Source organism: Astatotilapia calliptera, chromosome 7, assembly GCF_964374335.1.
Source record: "Astatotilapia calliptera chromosome 7, fAstCal68.1, whole genome shotgun sequence".
In the NCBI taxonomy this organism is placed as follows: Eukaryota; Metazoa; Chordata; class Actinopteri; order Cichliformes; family Cichlidae; genus Astatotilapia; species Astatotilapia calliptera.
The window spans coordinates 1,868,227-1,888,068 of record NC_137428.1 but is presented as its reverse complement, the minus strand read 5'-3'; the positions used below and the strand labels follow the sequence as shown (position 1 = coordinate 1,888,068).

Genomic DNA, 19,842 nt, shown 5'->3' with positions numbered 1-19,842 from the left:
AGTGTCTCTCTGTTGCTCTCTCTCTATTTAATTCCTGATCTCTCTCTCTCTCTCTCTCTCTCTCTCTCTGTATGAGTGTCTCTCGCTCGCCCCCCCTCCCTCCTCTCTCCACATCTCTGTCGCTGTGGAGAGCCAAAGAGAGAAGACGTTTGTTCTTGGAGATGCTCGAGGAAAACAAGAAAATAGCTGCTTCTGCTGGATGTTAAAATGCAGCACTGCATGCCTTAAATAAAACACACACACACACACTGACACACACACACTCCGCGGCGCTGCAACCATGCCAGGAATACCTGCCGTCCATCTGCTGTTGCGCGGTGCACGGGATGTGATGGATGCAGCTCCTACTTTCTGTTGGTGAGTGTTTGATTGCTGTGTGTGGTTTTTCGGGAATGTGTCCGTGTACTCGTGTGATTGTGTGTTTGTGTGTGTGCGTTGTCAGGACTGCGGTAGTCCTTGAGCGCTGTGGCGACTCAGCCTGCGGTTCTGACAGCTGAGGGGAATAGGAAAACAGGGCTGGGGGATTTTTTTCTCTCTCGTTCCGGAGGGGTGCGAGGACGCCTCGTCACTTTAGTCGCTATTCGCGTTTTGTCACTTTGGTGTCTTGCAGTGGAGCGTGAGGGGACACGGTGTTGTCAGTGTCACTCCACAGGTTCATCCCTGAAGTCAGAGAAAGGCAGAGTGTGCAACAAGCCTGGATAACGGGAAGGGCGGGTGCGGGGGAGCTTTGTGTCTTTTCAAAGTGACGAGAAGCAGGAAAGACTCGTGATAACACGCGAAAGCTACAACCGTCCCCTCAGGAAACCGAGCCGCCGGGACACTTCCCAATGAGGCGAAAGCGTCCCGGGCTTCGTCGGCTCTCGTCAGAGCCGCCGTGGACTGGCAGCCGATGCCAGCGTGCGGTGTGGCGACGTGAGTCAGGAGAGAAAGAGGGGTCACAGGATTGGCTGTGGGGTGATCTCCACCACCGCCTGCCTAATTTGCCAGAACCTCAGCCCCTCTCTGCCTCCCTCCTTCCTCCTTCCTCACTCCCGCTGTATTTAAGCCTCCTTCATAATAAGCAGCAGTGCACGGAGGCGTCTTTAAGTGCTCAGACTGAAATCAGCACTTCTCCCCCCTGCCCGGCTAAACAGGGGTCAAGTACGCCGAAGCTCAGTTTCCTCACGTCAACATGCAGCAGCGTCAGGCTCGGAGCGTCGGCCGTGGACACTTTAAAGACGCAGCCCTCTCCGGAGCTCCAAGACTGATACGTCAACGTTCATCCTCAATTTTCATGGCGTGATTTCTCAGAGGGTTCGCAGCACATTTGGACTGATTAGACTGCATGAGCAAAATAGCCTATTATTTTGATTTAATTGACAATAACAGTGCTAAGTCACTTTGGAATAATCCTCCTAATTAAATAATGACAGCAGGTCTTTTAAACCGGAGACTCCGTCCCTGTGTGAGGAGGAGGAGGACAAACACAAGCACGTTTGGACCCATTTATCACAATCACATGTTTTAAGGGAGCCACGCAGCTCAGAGTTAATTATTCTGTGGGGACTTATTGCACTCTTATCATTACGGGAATCCCCAACTTCACAGCACAAACTACATGTTGTCTTCTCTCTTTTCCTGATGGGATAAAGTCCCATCCTCTCATTCTCTGAAAGCACCGACAGTTAATCTGGATTTTAGGCATTAACATTCAGTTTGTCCATCAAACATGCAAATTGATCACAGACTCATTAGGAATCATAATTATTACTTTAAATACGCTTAAGTCTAACCAGTAACAAAAGGATAATTACGAAGTGCTGAACTCTATATCCATGTGTTTAAACGACATCTCACAGAAACAATAAAAAACCTTCCAGTAAACCGGGTCACAATAATGATAAACATCATCTAAGCTTTCACGTATCCAGAGCTGCAGCTTAAACCGAGCTCCATCTAGTGGACGGCGCGCACGTACTTAAAATGCGTATTTAAGACTTCACGTGTGGGAATGAACAGCATGAAACCGTTACACAGCAACTCAGTTTCCTGCAGGTTGAACGACCCATGCAACTCCAGTTGAGCGGTTACACAGCGCACATACGAACACTCATTATCTACATTTGCACCACTTTGCCGATTGGCTTGCTGGAAATGTGCTGTTCTTTGGCTCCAGCTCCGCAGGACCGTGTTCATTCAGAAAAAAGAACAAAAAGAAGTAAAATTTAAAAGGTGCCAAAAACTGCAGTTCTTCTAACGGCCACCAGAGGCTAAAGCAGTGAATCACATTACTGCACGAGAACGTCACTGTTCTATTATTAGTGTTTTATTCAAATCAATAAATAAAGAGAAAGTCCCACACGGGCGTCCAGGAGACCTTCAAGAAGAAGTTTAGATGTTTTGTAGATAACGGGGCTACATATGGTCAAAGCTTGCTGGGGGGCGTGGCTTCTTTGGCTTACAGGTGTACAGCTGCTAGCTGCTAGGGTTGACCTCGGCTAGCTCCTGAACTGGACGCCTTGACCGCATTTGTGCTGTTGGAGCCTTTTAATGACATCATGTGACCAATAATGTGGCTACTATGAGGTTATGATCAAATGATACCAAATATGGTCACCTCGAGCTCTAAAACGCCAACATGGCCGCGGCTAAAACTGCGACAGTGAGACGTCTAAAACCCGTGGGGGACATCCCGGTTCTCAGGTCTCTGGTGATTGTCAAAGTGGAGTCTGCTGCCCACTAGAGCTCCCTCATGTTACTACATGTGTTTGGGGTCGATAAATCAAATATTTTCTGCTGTTTCATAATATAATTAATATTTATAAAAACATATGTAGGCTCAAAAAAAGTCACAACTAATACAATAAAGCCCCCGAACTGAAATTAAAGCTTCCTGCTGGTGTCAAAAGGAAAGCTGTTAACGAGAAAATCAACATAAATCACAGAGAAGAAAACACTTCATCTTAGTTTGGTGTGTTAATCAGAGCTGTGATTAAAGGTCTGAGTGGGCCACGGCCGCTCGGCGTAATTCTACACTCAGCTGCTTCTTTTGTTTTTGGCAGAATTAAATTCAGCTGGAAGAAAAAGTTGAAAGTTAAGCTGCTGCTTGTTTTCTTCTATGCATTTCTTTGCATTTCAACGTGTCTGGCAGATATTAGCATCTTTCTCAGGTGTAGGAGAGTAGCGTTTGCTGCAGCTCTGCCTGAAACTTTGTATGAGATTCATCATTTTTTGGAAACTCCATTTCTCAGATCGATGCTTGAGGGGGACTTTTCCCGAAAAACAAATGCAGTCTGTAACAAATGGTGATAGAAACTCATTTGTCACATGAATCACGATGTATTCTTGGCCCTCTCTCATTGTGGCCGTGTTCATAAATGGATTTGGGCCTCTTATACTATCTATACTAAACCACTTGTGCAGTACGCAGCGCCGCCAGGAAAATCAACATGTCTGCATCGGTTAATACATCAGGATATTGCTGCGGAATAAAACTTGCCCAACACAAATCAGCGCTAATCATGTTTGCTTGATTCTTCTCCCCATGCTGGAAATCGGGCTCATTGTTTGGAGGTTGTTTCAAAAATGAAGCGCTGAGCTGAACAGAAACAGAGACACCGTGGTGCTGAGAGCGGACAATAAAGCGAAGTTTCCTCGTACGCGTTCACGCCGAGAGACAAAACACAACGAGGGGGAGATGTTTCCGAGAGACGTAATCTCCTCTGCCGAGCCTCCCGTCGACGACGAGATGCCAAAAAATTCCTTTAGAGTCGTTTTGTCTTTACTGGTGATATTCCAGAATTCTCCTCAGGGAAACAAAGCAGCATCACTGTGGCTTCCCGGCCCATCGTTGTCAAAGACTCACTCCAGCATCAAACGTGAAGTAAGCTGCTGCTGAAGCTGGAGCCCGTTCACATCTGCTGATTCTGCGCTTCAAAGTCGAGGCCAGAGCAGGCGAGGAGGTCAGGGCGGTGGACGGGGTGTAATCAGCACTCAGAGCATCTCAGGTAGATGAAGATGACCCGCGACCTTCAGCTACCTGACACGTTAAAGCATGCACACATCATTTCCTGGCTTCATTATTACTTCATAGCTCACTAATGACCAAGATGAGCACATATGCTGTTACAGAATGAGTATTTCTGCACATGTAGACACACCAGTCTTTATGCATCAGCTGGGGAAGTTTCATGGTGATGTTAGTTGATGGATTTTCACCACTAACATGTGTTTTGCAATAAAAATGTCTGTAATTTACAACCATAACGTTAGAGGCCACAAATCTCCACTTCAGCACCGCTGACACCCACCAAACTTTTCACTTTTATTCCGGGCTCGAGGGAATCATAAATCACACAGATCTGCGGAGCGTTTAACTCCTGAAACACGGGAAAATTGCCCGACGTCTTCTTGAGAACATTTGCTGATTTATTAAATAATAAAAAGGATCAGCGTGTAAAATGTTTGACGGAAACGTGTCACCATAACCGAAACTAATTTTTCCCACGTGGGGAGGTGAACGATAAGGTCCACGTGATTTCCTCCTGTCGGCATTCTGGAGGTTTAAACGTTTGTTCCTACATCGCTCCGAGCCTGACTCAGACAGACGCATGGAGGAAATGGACTTCATGGATTTCATGAAATGATCAAAATACCCAGAAGCCCCTCTGTAAAAACCTTTGACTCCAAATCAAAAGGAATTTCGAACCCGGCTTTATCCATCGTTCAGATTTCTGAGCTGGAAAAGTTCAACGTGTCACATAAATGGACACGTTGTGTTCTGGAGGTTTGGACTGAGAGGTTTGCTCATCTATCATTCATCTAGCACCGCCTGATTTATTGACTGATTTTATTCCTAAAATACTGAAAAAATGATATGAATCCAAACAATTCCAGTGGGAAAGATTATTCCCACGTGAAGACAGTCACCAGTATTCCCGGGACTGGACGTCCCAGCAAATGTACCCCAAACCCAGGAGCGTGCACAAGCCTCGGTCAGCGTGGCAGAGGTTAAAGTTCACGGCAGGGCGATTAGAACAGGTTCTGCTGTGACAGCGTTTGCGAGTAGAATCAACAGTTTCACGCCGCTCGCCAACATTCTGCTTTAGTATTTGCTCGATCTTCCCGGGCATCCGCAGCCCACGGCCCTGCCCACCATCCGCCAGCATCGAGCCACACATGAAACAGTCTGAAATGTAGTGCAGCACCATCAGCTTTGTATCTAGCGACCTGTCAGAGTCGATATAAGAACCCATCTGCTGCTGCCTCCTCCGCACTGAACACACAGGAGATGGTTAGCATTACACATGTACCGTCGTCAGCTGACAAACAGAGGTCAGGCTGTTAACCCGCCTGTGTTTACGTGCTCCACATGCATGTGACTGTGAGGGTAATTAACAGCAAGACTGGCTGCTGATTAAAGAGAGAAGTGCGACTCGTGGGAGTGGAGGCTAAGTGTGAATTCTAATGTTGGTGATGCTAACAAGGAGCGTGTGCAGAAGGAGGGGGAGCGGATAAATGGGCGGACGAGCCTCGCTTGGGATGGGTTTAATCGTAAATCAATGGCAAACGGAGGGAGGAGAGAAAGAAGGGAGGGAACGGGGGATTTAATGCGGGAATTCGGATCTTATCTGGATGTTTTGGCGACGTCGTCTTCCCCGTCTCGTGCCAATAACACCCACAGAAATCAATTAAAGTAAAAAGAGGAAATACAGGAAACCGGTACACACTGTTCTGCTCGTGTCTCGCTGTCTGCTGCTAACCCGAGCTGCTGATAATGAGTCGGGTCGATCAGAGCGAAGCTGCAGGCTGATCGAAAACGAGTCTTCTGATCCAAACGACGAAGTTTCATTCAGTTTTCAGTCTTTTACAGAATCCTCTTACAGGACCGATCAAGTTTTCAGGATAGCAGAGAGTGCTACTGCACATTTCCTACGACAAAAAGGTTTTATGCAACTAAGAATTTCCAGAATTTCTGTACAGATTTGAGGACTTTTATAAATCTTTAGAAGAGAAAAACAAGTGTGGGAGTATTAATACCGCTGCAGCCGGAGCTAAAGGACAGTGCACTAACATGTCTGTAAAAACACAGTCCAAGGATTCAACTGAAGGAATTTTCAGTGTGAATTTATTTCACCGTATTTTTTAACTGGGCAACAAATGTTACCATTTCTGTTTATGGAAATGACAAAAAGCATAATTAAAATGGATCATGTAGTGACATTTAGTTTTGTTTCTCTAATCGAGTCGCTCTTGTTCCCACGTAAGAAACTAAACTTTGGGAATCATATTGCTGTGCGGCAGGTGGCGTTTGGACTCCGGAGATGGGGAGTGAACTCCAAACTCAGCTTTACTTCCGGGAAAAAAAACCAAAACACACGGGGAGACAATTAACCCAATCAGTCAGAGCGAGAAGTTAAAGTAGAGACAAAACACAGGAAGCAGCCGCTGTGAGGATAAACCAAATAAACTCAGAAACATGACAATAATTAACAGAAAGGCTCTAAATGATCCCCAAAGTCCAGAACTCTGACAGTCTGCTGCTTTTTGAGGTCGTTTCTCTGTCACTGTTAGGACCATCCTTAATTTGATATAAATCAATGTGAATTGCACAGGATTACCGCAGCGCTGACTCATGTCAGGTAAAGAAAAAAAGATGAAGCGACGCCGCTGTATGTGTCACATTACCCTAACAACGGTCTCGGGTTTGAATGACTGTCCCGTGCATGAAGGCAACAGAATACAGGCATTCAGACTTTGTTTTAAGACATCCACGAAGCTCGAGAGACTAAATGTGTGCAGAAGTACACACTCCAGCTTTTTATGCAGTTGTTTTAAGGATTTCAGAGCTTCTCTTGCTAAAGTTTTTATTTTTATTGCATTAGTAGAGCACCTTTATTGGCTCCACCATTGGTCACTCGCTGCTGGATGGAGTTTCTTTCTTTCTTTCTTTCTTTCTTTCTTTCTTTCTTTCTTTCTTTCTTCAAAGCACAGATCACAAAGCAGGGGCTGATGTCATGACGTCCTTCCAGTAACTTTTCTGTCCTAGATGCTGGAAATTCATAAATTTGCACCGGACTGTCCTGTATCGCTGGAGTTGTGATAATACCTTCCTCTTCAGGACTTTTGATGAGGACATTATTATTATCTTTGTATATAAAAGATGGCTCTCACACGCTTTCAGGCCTTAATGGCAGCATTTGCCTCTCTGTGGCTGTAAACAGGATTATTTCTGCTGGACATCAGAGTTTATGGGGACTGTCACTGTTGGAGCCTCTAGTGGACATTAGAGGTACTGCATTTTCTGGCACTTAAGGGCTTCTTTTTTTGCTTGCTGTTTGTTAGATTTGAGAAAAGATGATGGTTTTAGGTTAAAAACATGTTGATAATACCAGCAAACCCTATCAGAGTGTATAAGGTAGTACTGGAGACAAGCAAGCCAAGAGCAGTGCTGCTACTGTTAGCATTATTTTCATCTGGCTGATTAACAGCACTTAAAATGTCTCAAGGAACAAGACAATAATAATATACAATGCCTTAAAAAACAACGTTGGTCTAATGAATCCTAACCACATAGAACAGCTCCACACCTCCCAGCTACACCAGTTAATCCATCACTTAACAGATGGGCCCGAATATGACCGGCCACTTCCTGTCAACACCATTTAATGTCTGAAATTGCTGAACCAGAGGAGACCAAACAGAGATTTCTTTGCAGAGGGAAGATCAAGAAAAACAGAGCTATCCCAGAACAAACAGCACAGATGGAAGATCCAACACAGCAACCTGAGTCTGTGTGCGCCCGTGTATACAGTGTGTGCTGCTTTTATATACGTCCAGATTGCAGCCGGCCTCACCATCACATAGAGACGTAACTACGCAGTAGGATCAGCAGCTTTTTAAATAGACGTTCTATCATTAACGATCTTAAGGTTTATTAGAACAGGAGCCGCTCGGCAGAAAGCACAGGAAAAAACATCGCTTTTACTACACGAAGCACGGAGTGTTTTATTTCCCAGAAACAAAATCCGTCTTCAAAGGTGAACTCGGGTGCCACGAGAAACAGCTTTTCCTGCTGTAATCATTCGTCACGTGTCTCTGGACAGCTCGCCTCTCAAAGATGCTTTTATTGAAAGTCGAGTCCTTTCTTTGAGTGATTCACAGTGCAAAAAGAGTAGGGTGAGGAAAGGACGATTAGCCAATCACCTGCCTGGGATGACAATGGGGTGGCTCTCAGGCGAGGTGAGTGCTGTGACGGTGGAGACATGGATGCACTTTTCCAGCATGTTCAGGTGCTACCTCTTTAGCTCTGAGGATTTGAAACCCCTGGTTTTGTTTTCGGGTACAAATCGTCTAAAGGAGGAAAATGCCAACAGCATAGTCATGGTCATGGTGTGCATTGGCAGAACGTTCCAGAGACCTCGGCTGGAAACAGTCCTGGAGGTTCTCCTTGGTTAGCATTTCCACATCGTTTCTGCTGCTGTGATCAAATCTACCACAACCGACTATGGACTAAGCAGAAGTCCTGAAAGATCCATAAAGACTCATCCAGGATCAACTGTCCTCAAAACTGATGAGTGTTTCCCTCCCTGAAATTCTCGCTGCACTCTGTACATCTTGAAGTTTCTCAGGAAACTTTACGAACTTGTCGTCTTTAGTTTTTTGCCTCTAAATGCAGCAGGTTCATCCCCGGCTCGTTGGCTTTGGTGTCAGGCAGTGAAAGGAGGGGTGACGGCTTGAACCCCAGAGAGCTCCCTGAGTGTGTTTGTGAGTCGTCCTTTAGTCTTAGTCCTAGACATCGAGCTAACATGTCAGGTCTCATACAACTGTTCATCAAATGTGCAGAATCTCCACCAGCGTAAATTTCTCCACTCTAACGCAACAAAAAATGAGAAGGCTCCACCTTCTGTCCCTTTGCAGCGTTGCAGTCATTGTATCTCTAAATCAAACTCATCGTATTTGGCCCAGAAATGCTGGAATACTGCTGGTGAGTCTGGAGGTGTGGAAGACCAGAGGCGCCCACCAGAGGGCAGTGGCTCAAACAGTTGGTGGGCAGGGTGTGAGGGGTCACCTGTCATGGCCCTGGTTTACCTGAGACAGGAGGATGTGGTGATGGCCTCCAGGGGGGCACAGCCAGTGTTTTGGGTGGTGTTAATGACCCTCTGTGCAGCCTTCCTGCTCTCAGTCGTGGCCCCTGAGTACAAACATCAGGCAGGAGGGGAGCACGCTCTCCACCGAGGAGCTGTAGAAGGCCAGCAGCAGGTCCTGGTCCAGGTTACTCTTCCTCAGGAGACGGAGGAAGTGCAGCAGCTGCTGGGCCTTCGTTACCGGGGTGATGGTGTTGTGACATCAGCACTTGTTACTTTGTCTGATTTGAAAAATGGCTGACTCGACGAGGACCGGGTCTGCGACCACGCGCACTGAGCCGCCGTCTCCAAAGCCACATTGGTGCATGGAGACGGCGTTAAAGTGGCAACGAGACGCAGTCTGCTATCAATTTATGAAGTGGGTATAACATGAAATCTGTTTGTGATAATACGACGATTAACTGTGATAAATCAGCAGAAATCATAAATCTGTCACCGTCTGCTTACACCGAGGTCTGCTGCATGAGATGTCCTTGAAAGGAAAAAGCAGATGAGCTTATTTCACGGGGTTTTCTTACACTGCAGTAGTTTTCTCCCTCCCACGGGGAGGTCAGAGGTCAGCAAACAGAGAGCCGGTGGGTGTTCAGCATTTTGCTTAAAGGCATTTGTGTTAGCCCAGGGTCTCAAGGACAGACGCCTGCAGAGTGGAGACAAAGCAGCTGACTGAAAACACAGCAGCTAATAAAGATGAGAGAGAATCTGACGGTGATTATCTGTCTGCAGGGAGGAGAGTTATTTATGTGCAATCTACAGAAAAGAAAGGCCGGGTGCATCGGTGCCGTGAATAAAAGTGTTAATTAGAAACTTGAAAGCAAACAGTTTATTCTGCAAACACAGACTCATTTATATGATTGTGCACCTCGTGTTTTGGACACTTTCACAGCAACATTTATTCGAAGAACGAGTCAGCGCTTGTTTATTTGTCCTATTTATTCTCACTGCTCGCTCCACTCTGTTCACATTTGTCATGTTTATGTTCAGATGTCCACGCTTCACGTTCTCATCAGCGAGGCGGCCATCGTGACCGTGCAAAAGTAACGGCTCCCTAAACCTAAAAACTGGATGTGCCGCTGTTGGCAGCAACATCTGCAATCAGGCGTTTGTGAAAACCGATGCTGTGACGCAGCTGCAGCTCCATGCATCGTTCACATGTCTGTTTCACTGTGAGGAAGTGTCTGCAGATCCTGAGCAGTAAGAATTTACTGTTGCAGCAGTAACAGAAATTTAATATCCCAAAATATCTGCATGGCAACAACAGCATAGCCTGTTAGCTAACATTAGATGATGACGAGCTCCTTTTCTGTCTGTTTCAGGCCAAGTCCAAAAACGCAGCCTTGTCTGTGCATGCGGTCCACACGTACACGCCGTTAAAGTTTACATGAGATGAATTTCAACAAAGGCGGATAGAGGCTATCTGCAGGTTTTACACACTTCCATGTAGACACGCAGTTACTGTCGCTCCACTTAGAAAGACTGATTCTACGCGCCATCTTTGTTTACTCTTTCCCTCCCAGGCTCCTAGGCTTCTGATTGGCCAATTTCTACACGGTTAGAATCATATCGCCACCTGTTGCTTTGGCATGTTCTTCTTATTTTTGGACTTTCCTAGAGTAGCTTTGCACGAGTTACATTTCCAAAAATGTATTTTTCATCTTGTACTGGGCTTTGATGCGGTTCATCCACCACCTTAAATACTTTTTCAGACGTTTGATTTTCTGCCGTTTGTTGGTTGGTTTACGCTACACAGAGGAAAAAGAGTGGCTGGAGGCTGCAACACAACCGTGTGCAATGAACCCCTTTAAAGTAGACATTATGGCTTTAATGCTTCAGCGACTGGGTCCAGGAACACAGGAACAGGTGGTAAGCTGCTATCTTCTGACTGATTGCAACATTTAAGCTAAACTGTCAGCAATCGGTGGCAGACTGTTTGGAGACAGGTTGCCTCTCAGCAGGCAACCTTGTGCATTCGTGTTGCCAGGAAGTTGCACGTCAACCTCTGGGTGAGCAGTTTGTCACCATCACCACTACGATCAGGTTCCACCAGCAGAAACAAATTCAGTGTAATCAGTGGGCTGTCAGTTTGTTTTTTGCTTTCACATCTATCTCCAAAGATGTAATTAAGACATTTCCAGGAGCAGCAGCTCAGAGGAGGGTGTTAGCAGCGAGCTGCGGATAGCCGTGTGTATCAGCGAGTCCTGAATAAAACATGGGGAACTGGGACCACTTTATGAAACGTCTGCCACATTAGGACGGAGGAGCCCTAAGAGCTGTGGCCCCTGGCTTCTCCCCCCGCTGTATAAGAAATGCATAAATATTTCACATTCGAGCTGCTTTAATCCATTCGCCAAATGTCAATACTCAGCACTTAAAAAAAGTGGCCAGGCCTGCAGTCCCACCGGGTTAAACAGAGCAGCTCCCACGTCTGTATGCAGGTCGTATAATGCATTACTAAATACTTTTATCAACAGTGGGAGGGTCTTTCTCCCTAAGTGCTGCCCTGGCAAAGAGTGAGCCAGAATAGGTCCTGCAGCCGGATCGCGCCGTGCGCTCAGCAGCAATCGCTTCTATTCCCGGCAAAGAAAAGTAATGGGGAGAGTACAATCTCTAATTTCTGAGGTCGTGACATTTCTGTGCAGCGGGCAGTGATCCTGCACGTCAGCTAAACATGTTGGAGAAACTGCGAAAGGCCCGTCGCAGCAGAAAACTCCTCTTTAATGAAAGATTCAACCCGGGACGAGAAACATTAGTCGTGCCATTAACTGTGTAGAGCTACAGGTGACTGAATTTATCAATACAGCAGTTACACTCGTCCACAAAAAGATTCTTTATTCCAGAATTCAAAGGAAGAATTTCCTTTATTTACCAAAGACGTCGAATATTAAAAACAAGTATCTCACAAAGGTTTGGTGAACCTCTGAGTTTATATGCACGTATGATTAGTGACAACAATATCAAACTATTATGAAACTGACCTAAATAACAATCCTGTCCCCGCACATGGTTTCTCTTTCCAGTATAAATCCACCTCCCAGTTATTTCTGCACTGGCAGCACTTGGTAGGGTGGTTCAGACCAAGGTTACTGTGGTTAACAAATGATTTGGGGAATTTGGAAAACTAAAATAAAACAGAAATGCAGAGGAAATATTGTTAATTTAGTAGCAGTCTTAGCTCATGAGACAGATGGTTTTATTGAGACTGTGAGTCACTAAAAGTTTGATTCATTTCCCTAAATTTACCTGGTGGAAATTACAAATAAAATCAGCATCAAAATGCAGATTTTAGTGATGTTTTCATTTATTAATATACCAAAACTACGCAAACCTGCCCTGTGTGAGAAAGTCAGGGCTCTGAAAACACTGAAAAACTTATTTTTATTTGCTCTGGGCATTTTTGTCTGATATGATAAGTGCGACAACTATGCAAAAAAGAAAGTAGGAAGGGGTCAAATACTTTGTACAGCATTTATACTGTATATGTACTGTGTATGTATATGTACTGTGTATGTACAGTGATCCAGTGGTGATGGTGAAGCTTCAGACTGTTATAAACACTCAGGTTCAATCACTCTGTACTGGGCGTCTCTACGATTATCACCGTGTGCCAAAACTAAACTGAACTGAACACAAACACCAGCTGTGGAGAAAAAATAGATTTGAAAGAATAAAACTGTGAAATTCTACTGTGAGCTTAAACAAATCAAAGTGAAGCAAACAAACAATATCCTGTTTTAGTCTTTGTCCATACTTTAAATCTGAAAACTGAAAACGTCTCTGGAGGCTCTGCTTCAGATGGTTACTGAGACAACCAATCAAGCTGGCTTCAAAGGGGGCGGGGCTGAAACAATAAACCCACAGATCAAGAAGGATTACTTTAAACAGCGATTGGTGCAAGTGTGTAAGTGAGCAGGCCTTCACACTTTAACAGCAGTGAAATTAGTGACGCCTTAAACACGTGACTGCATAAAGAGTGGACAGTGAATCTCCATCACTTCCTCTTTCAATAAAAACTAAAACAATCACGGCGTTTAAACTGTCACATGATGAAAAGCGGCACCACTCTGATCTCCATTTGATGTAACTGTGTTTGTGCAGGAAGGGGAAATGAAAGAAGCCCCTGCGGGCTTTTAGAGTTAAGTAATAAGAGGGAAATGAGTGTGCGAGCACTGCCGAGGTAAACAGGAGAAATTAAATCAGCGTACGGCGGCGTCTCCCGAGAGCGCGCTCTCCAGCCGAAAGAGAAAACATCCACTATTAAACCGTCCGTTTAACATTCCTACCACGCTTGCTTCATTAGCAGAGAGCTCGGTTCTGTCGTTACCTAAATACTATACACGACGCTGTTGTTTCCGTGTCTGTGAAGAGGCATTTACATAATCCTGTAAGGTTAGATACAGCACAGCAGCTCGCTGTCTGGGCGATGGACGCCCGCGAGCGCTTTAATGAGCGGAGACGAGCGAGGAATGATCGCAGTTTGAAGTGAGCCTCGTAAGGCAGACGGTCCAAATATAAGTGTCCAATACAGCCTAATTACACGTTGAATGAACGTGCTTGATCAGCACATAAGATAAGATAAGATAAGATAAGATAAGATAAGATAACCTTTATTAGTCCCACACGTGGGAAATTTGTTTTGTCACAGCAGGAAGTGGACAGTGCAAAAGTTATGAGGCAAAAATTAGAATACAATAAGAATAAATACAGTACACAGCTGTACAGAATAGAATAAAATAAAATACTATATACAGTAGAATAAAATAGAATAAAAATATACAATAAGATAAAAATAGAATACAAATACAAATACTATATACAACTGAGTAAAAATACAACGATGACAGAAAGGATTATTGCACTTAGTGTTATTGCATATGTATGGATGTGTGTGCTTGATCAGTTAAAGTCTTTGTTGTGGAGTCTGACAGCAGTGGGGAGGAAAGACCTGCGAAATCTCTCCGTCCCACACCGTGGGTGCCGCAGTTTCCCACTGAAGGAGCTGCTCAGTGCTGTCACAGTCTGCTGCATGGGGTGGGAGATGTTGTCCATCAGGGATGACAGCTTAGCCGCCGTTCTCCTGTCACTCACCACCTCCACTGGGTCCAGAGGGCATCCTAGAACAGAGCTGGCCCTTCGGATCACCCTGTTCAGTCTCTTCCTGTCCCCAGCAGAGATGCTGCCGCCCCAGCAGACCACGCCATAAAAGATAGCAGAAGCCACCACAGAGTCATAGAAGGTCTTCAGGAGTGGGCCCTCCACTCCAAACGACCTGAGTCTCCGCAGCAGGTACAGCCTGCTCTGCCCTTTCCTGTAGAGGGCGTCTGAGTTATGAGTCCAGTCCAGTCTATTGTTCAGATGAACACCAAGGTACCTGTAGCTGTCCACAGCCTCAATGTCCATACCCTGGATGTTCAGTGGTTGCAGTGGAGAATGCTTGTGCCTGCGGAAGTCTACCACCAGTTCCTTGGTTTTACTGGCGTTGATCTGGAGGTAGTTCAGCTGGCACCAGTCCACAAAGTCTTGGGTCAGACCTCTGTACTCCTTGTCGTCCCCATCAGTGATGAGGCCGACTATTGCAGAGTCATCAGAGAACTTCTGCAGGAAGCACTGGGTGGAATTGTGGGAGAAGTCTGCAGTGTAGATGGTGAAGAGGAACGGAGCCAGAACCGTTCCCTGTGGGGCCCCCGTACTGCAGACGACCCTGTCCGACACACAGCCCTGAGTCCTCACATACTGTGGTCGGTCGGTGAGGTAGTCCAGGATCCAGGTAGTGAGGTGATGGTCCACTCCAGAGTTCACCAGCTTGTCCTTTAGAACCGAGGGAAGAATAGTGTTGAAGGCACTGGAGAAATCAAAGAACATGATTCTCACAGTGCTTCCAGCGGTCTCCAGGTGAGCGAGGGAACGATGTAGGAGGTGAATGACGGCATCATCCGCTCCAATGCCATTCATTCGTTCCAACGTTGTCAGCTCAGCCGAGCGAGCTGCTGCACACAGACGGATGCAGGCAGAGAAGCTCCACCCTGATGGCTGCACGGGAACACTTCCCTGCTTCATCTGTCAGTAACATTCAGGATTATTAAAGTCATGATTTGAATTTTCAGATTAGTTTTCATTCATGTTTGACAACATAAACAGTCACTCTGCACCAGTGCCTTCTCCTGCTGAACTGAAGTGGGAGCTTTGAGTTTAAGTTAACTTTTGTTTTCATACAAAGTAACTTCGATACGATTATGTCAGCGTTTGGCCCCGACGCCTCTACGTCACCGGCTCCCAGTGCAGGCCCCGTGTGGGCTGTGAAGGTACTGCAAGTGGTCGTTTATGACTTTAAAAAATAACATTACCGTAAAATATGTACCTATTTATTTGACCATCAAAGCCATCGTGCAGAACAGTACTTAAGGTTTCTAAAAGAGCACACGATAAAGAAACGAGGAACGAGAATAAGTGACAGAGCAACGTTCAGTTCTGCAAACCTGAACGCACAGAGCGCCACAAACAAGCTAATATATGCATGAAGTGCCATAGCTCGTCCTCATCAGCAGCCGGCTGCTCGAGCTCACGCTGACAGCTTCATCTACTGTTGTACACTCGACTGTGGCTTCTGCACTCAAGGTCACAAATTAATCAAAGCATCAATACGTGCAGTCGACATAGGCAAAGCTCGCTGCAGACCTGTCACCTGTACCGACAACGTTGATTCAGCGTCTCATGAATTAGGCAGAAAGCGGCGCAGGCAAGCTTGCACGACAGATAGTTGTGGTGGGTCTACAACACCTCGAGGTTGTGCGCATCAGCTGCGGCTGCTGTGTTTTTGTGTGTGGGTGATTTGATAAGTGTGCGCAGCTGCATTGTTCACAGCAGAGGAGCGGTTCAGGGGGCGGCGAGAATCTGTTAATTACAACACAGGGGAAAGAAGCGAGGACTTGTTTTGCCTCTTGAATTAACATTTTTAAGCATCATCTCAGAGCTCCATGTTTGACAGAAAATTAAAAACTTCATCCTGTCTGCCTTTCACCCTTCAGCTGTGGAAATGTGCTCATTCAAACTTATCCAAAAATATACATAATAACAGCGGTCGGGTCACCTCACTGAAAGTTGGGGTTTGTCTAATAGCCACCCACGTTACTGCATCTTAACAGAGAAACTGTGATGTAACTCTGAAGTAGTAATCCCAGGCAATGTTTCTCAACATTCCCCAACAGCAGCGTCTTATATCGGTCTCTCTTTCTCTCCCGTCTCCCCAGATGGAAACTGCCACCAGTGACAGCGACGGAGGATAATAATGATGGAAGGCAGAGTGATTCGTCCCCAGCCAGAGCCTCAGCACTCCTCCACCGCCCTTCTGCTTCTCAGCGCCGCTCCCTGAAGGACGCGTCGACCTTGACACATCACAGCGTGCGAGACAACCTGACACACACCGAGCTGAAAGGTTGCCTCTCATTGCCAAGAGTGGGAAGACAACGGGGCCAAAGCTTCGGGGACCAGGCGTCAGCAGAAATCCGCTCTGTCTTGCTGGAGTAACAAATGAGCTTTTATTTGTGAAGTTAACACCGCTAACAGCTGACTCCATAAGGGCCAATTACTGGCTGAAGGGAATACGGGGCCAAGATGAAGGAGGCAGCAGTTGTGGCTTGTTTGCTGGCTGAGCTGTGTCTCGCTGCTTTTGTTCTGGCCTCCGAGGGGGCCGCTCGTTGCCCCGCGTTGTGTCGATGCGAGATACGACCCTGGTTCTCTCCCAGCTCTATTTACGCCGAGGCTACCACCGTGGACTGTAATGACTTGGGCCTGTCGGCGCTACCGCAGGGACTCCCCTCAGAAACACAGGTGCTGCTACTGCAGACGAACAACATTGTTAATGTGGAGAAAAGTTTGGATTACTTGGCCAACATCACTGAAATTGACTTGTCCCAGAATAACATTTCCTCGGTGAGCGATGTTCGTCTGGGGTCTCTCCCCCAGCTGCTGTCACTCCACATGGAGGAGAACTGGGTTCAGGAGCTTTCTGACAGCTGCCTCGCTTCCCTCCCAAACCTCCAGGAGTTCTACATCAACCACAACCTGATTTTCTCCATTAGCTCCCGGGCTTTTCAGGGCCTGGGCAGGCTGCTGAGGCTCCATCTCAATTCCAATCGACTGACAAGCATCGACAGCGAGTGGTTCAGGCCTCTCCCCAATCTGGAGATATTGATGCTGGGAGAAAATCCCATCCTTCACCTGTCAGACATGAACTTTAAGCCCTTGGCAAACCTCCGAAGCCTTGTGCTCGCCAGGATGAATTTGACTGAAATTCCTGATGACACTCTGGTCGGGCTCGACAATTTGGAGAGCATCTCATTTTTTGACAACCTGCTTAATCGAGTACCCCGAGCAGCTCTGACAAGAGTTCAGAACCTGAAGTTTCTGGATTTGAATAAGAATCCGATTGAGAGAATCCAGAGAAGTGATTTTATGGACATGCTGCACCTCAAAGAGCTCGGCATCAACAGCATGCCTCAGCTGGTCTCCATCGACAGTTTCGCCTTGAACAACCTGCCAGAACTGACAAAAATCGAGGCCACAAACAATCCCAGGCTGTCCTACATCCACCCTCGGGCCTTCCACAAGCTCCCCAGACTGGAGACTCTGATGCTCAACAGCAACTCCCTGAGCGGCCTTCATCGCAGTACCGTGGAGTCACTGCCCAACCTGCGAGAGGTGAGCCTGCACAGCAACCCGATCCGCTGTGACTGTGTCATCCGCTGGGTCAACACGAACAGAACCACCGTTCGCTTCATGGAGCCCGACTCGCTGTTCTGCGTGGAACCTCCAGAGTACCAAGGGCAGCACGTCCGAAAGGTGCACTTCAGGGAGATGACGGAGATCTGCCTTCCCCTGATCTCACCCGGGAGCCTCCCAGATCGAGTTGAGATCAGCAAAGAGAGCTCAGTGTCACTGCATTGTCGGGCGTTTGGAGAACCAGAGCCCGAGATCTACTGGGTGACACCGTCGGGTGTCAGGGTCATACCTGGCAGCATTTCCAATAAGTACTACATGCACCCAGAGGGAACCTTCGACATCTACGATGCCACGGAGCAGGAGGCTGGCTCTTACACCTGCGTCGCCCACAATCTCGTCGGGGCAGACCTAAAGTCTGTGCTCGTTTCAGTGAACGGATACACTGCCCTGCCTTCGAAACAACTTTTACATGTATATATCATGTCTGTCCAGTCCTATTCTGTCATTGTGTCGTGGGAAAGCACAGGCTCTTTGCTTTCACAACTAAACTGGTCCATTTTAGCAGAGGGCCGCCGCCTCTCGATGCCATTTACAGCCAGGCTTCCTGCTGATGTCAAAGAGTATCACATCAAGCAGCTGCAGCCGTCCACTCGCTACCAGGTTTGTGTTGAGGTGGTGTCAGCGCAGCCTGGATACAGCAGGGACTGCGTCAATGTGACCACAAAGGAGACGGCAGTCCCGAGGGAGACGACCCACAAATGGGACGTTGTGGCGATGGCTGCTTGTGCTGCGTGTTTTATCGTGGTCGCTGCGGCTTGCTCTGTCGTCTACACGTCCCTGCACAGCCAGGTGTTTTACAGGAAATTAATGGCCGACCAAGCCGAAGCGCTGCTGATTGCCAGCACTCGTTCCTCGTCTTCTTCTTTCCTTGAGTTTGGTGCGTCTGGGATCAAGGTGACGGCAACTGTAATAGACTTAACGGATGACTCTGTGTAAGACGCGTCCTTGTATGTAACAGCGCTCTGGGATTAAGCGAGGATGCAGAGTGAGGGACACTGGACAGTTTACGAACCCTCCTTCCACGAGCGGACTTCAGCAGCGGATAAATCATACTCCTGCGTAACTGGCTAAAAACTATTTTCTATCTGAAATCGTGTCATTATAGCTTAATCAGGCAGATATCGCGACTATAATCCACACGGCTACTGGTCATTCATGCAGTGCAGCCAGACTAAAGCACAGCACAGGAACTCTTCTCGTCTTAAATACCTTGTCGAAGCAGCTTTGACGTCTGCAGAAAGCATTTTCTTTGCCGTGTTACATTAAGCAAAGATAGTTTATAATGGCAGAGAGAAACTTGTTAGCCTAGTGTACAATAAACCTGATTATAATGTAAACAATTTTATGAAGAAATACATTTTTCATTAAACCTGTGTAGTGTCATAACTCCAATCTTTCTCTTGAAATTTAGATAAAAAAAAACAAAGCATGTGTGCGCTGGCACGAAATAATTCAAACACCACTTTGTGTGGATGACATTTGTGTAGTTTGTGTGTGAGGTCTGCAGGAGACAAACACAATTACAGGGATCGCCCTTCAAGGCAGACACTTTAACGCTGTTAGGGAAATGCAATGCAATCTCAACAGCACGACAAGAGAGATGGTTTGTTTGTGCGTAAGCATGTGTGTGTGCACCTTAATGACTGTGTGTGTAAAGTGCGAGGGCATTGGCAAACCCACTGACTTTGAATTGCATTATATTCTCTTTCATTAAAAATCCAATATGGATTCCCAGAACAAACCTCGGCGCGGTGATGAATCGGCGTCATGCACAAACTGATAGGAGGCATTTATCAGCGGGACTCAGTCATAGATCAACCGAGTTTCAGCGCCTTGGACAGGGCTTTTAGAGCGCACCCATTTGTCACCGCCACAGGAGCTAAAATATGACCCATTAGAGGCAGGTAGTGAGTAGGTCAGCAAGAACGTGGCGCCCATGCCGGCC

At 46.6% G+C, this 19,842-nt stretch overlaps 2 protein-coding genes across 4 annotated transcripts in view; one reads left to right on the top strand and one right to left on the bottom strand.

Annotated features, from left to right (window-relative positions):
- The window catches only part of immp2l (inner mitochondrial membrane peptidase subunit 2), a 215,565-nt gene that overhangs the window by 44,247 nt on the left and 151,476 nt on the right, over nucleotides 1-19,842 (bottom strand). The window lies entirely within an intron of this gene.
- On the top strand, nucleotides 73-19,283 carry LOC113025046 (leucine-rich repeat neuronal protein 3-like). Its single transcript, XM_026172418.2, has 2 exons — nucleotides 73-357; nucleotides 16,367-19,283. Exon 2 carries the CDS (start codon nucleotides 16,731-16,733, stop codon nucleotides 18,831-18,833), a length of 2,103 nt encoding a protein of 700 aa, XP_026028203.2. The 5' UTR covers nucleotides 73-357; nucleotides 16,367-16,730; the 3' UTR covers nucleotides 18,834-19,283.

Excerpts from the sequence above, each read along its gene's own strand:
- LOC113025046 (XM_026172418.2), top strand. The coding sequence starts at position 16,731 with ATGAAGGAGGCAGCAGTTGTGGCTTGTTTGCTGGCTGAGCTGTGTCTC.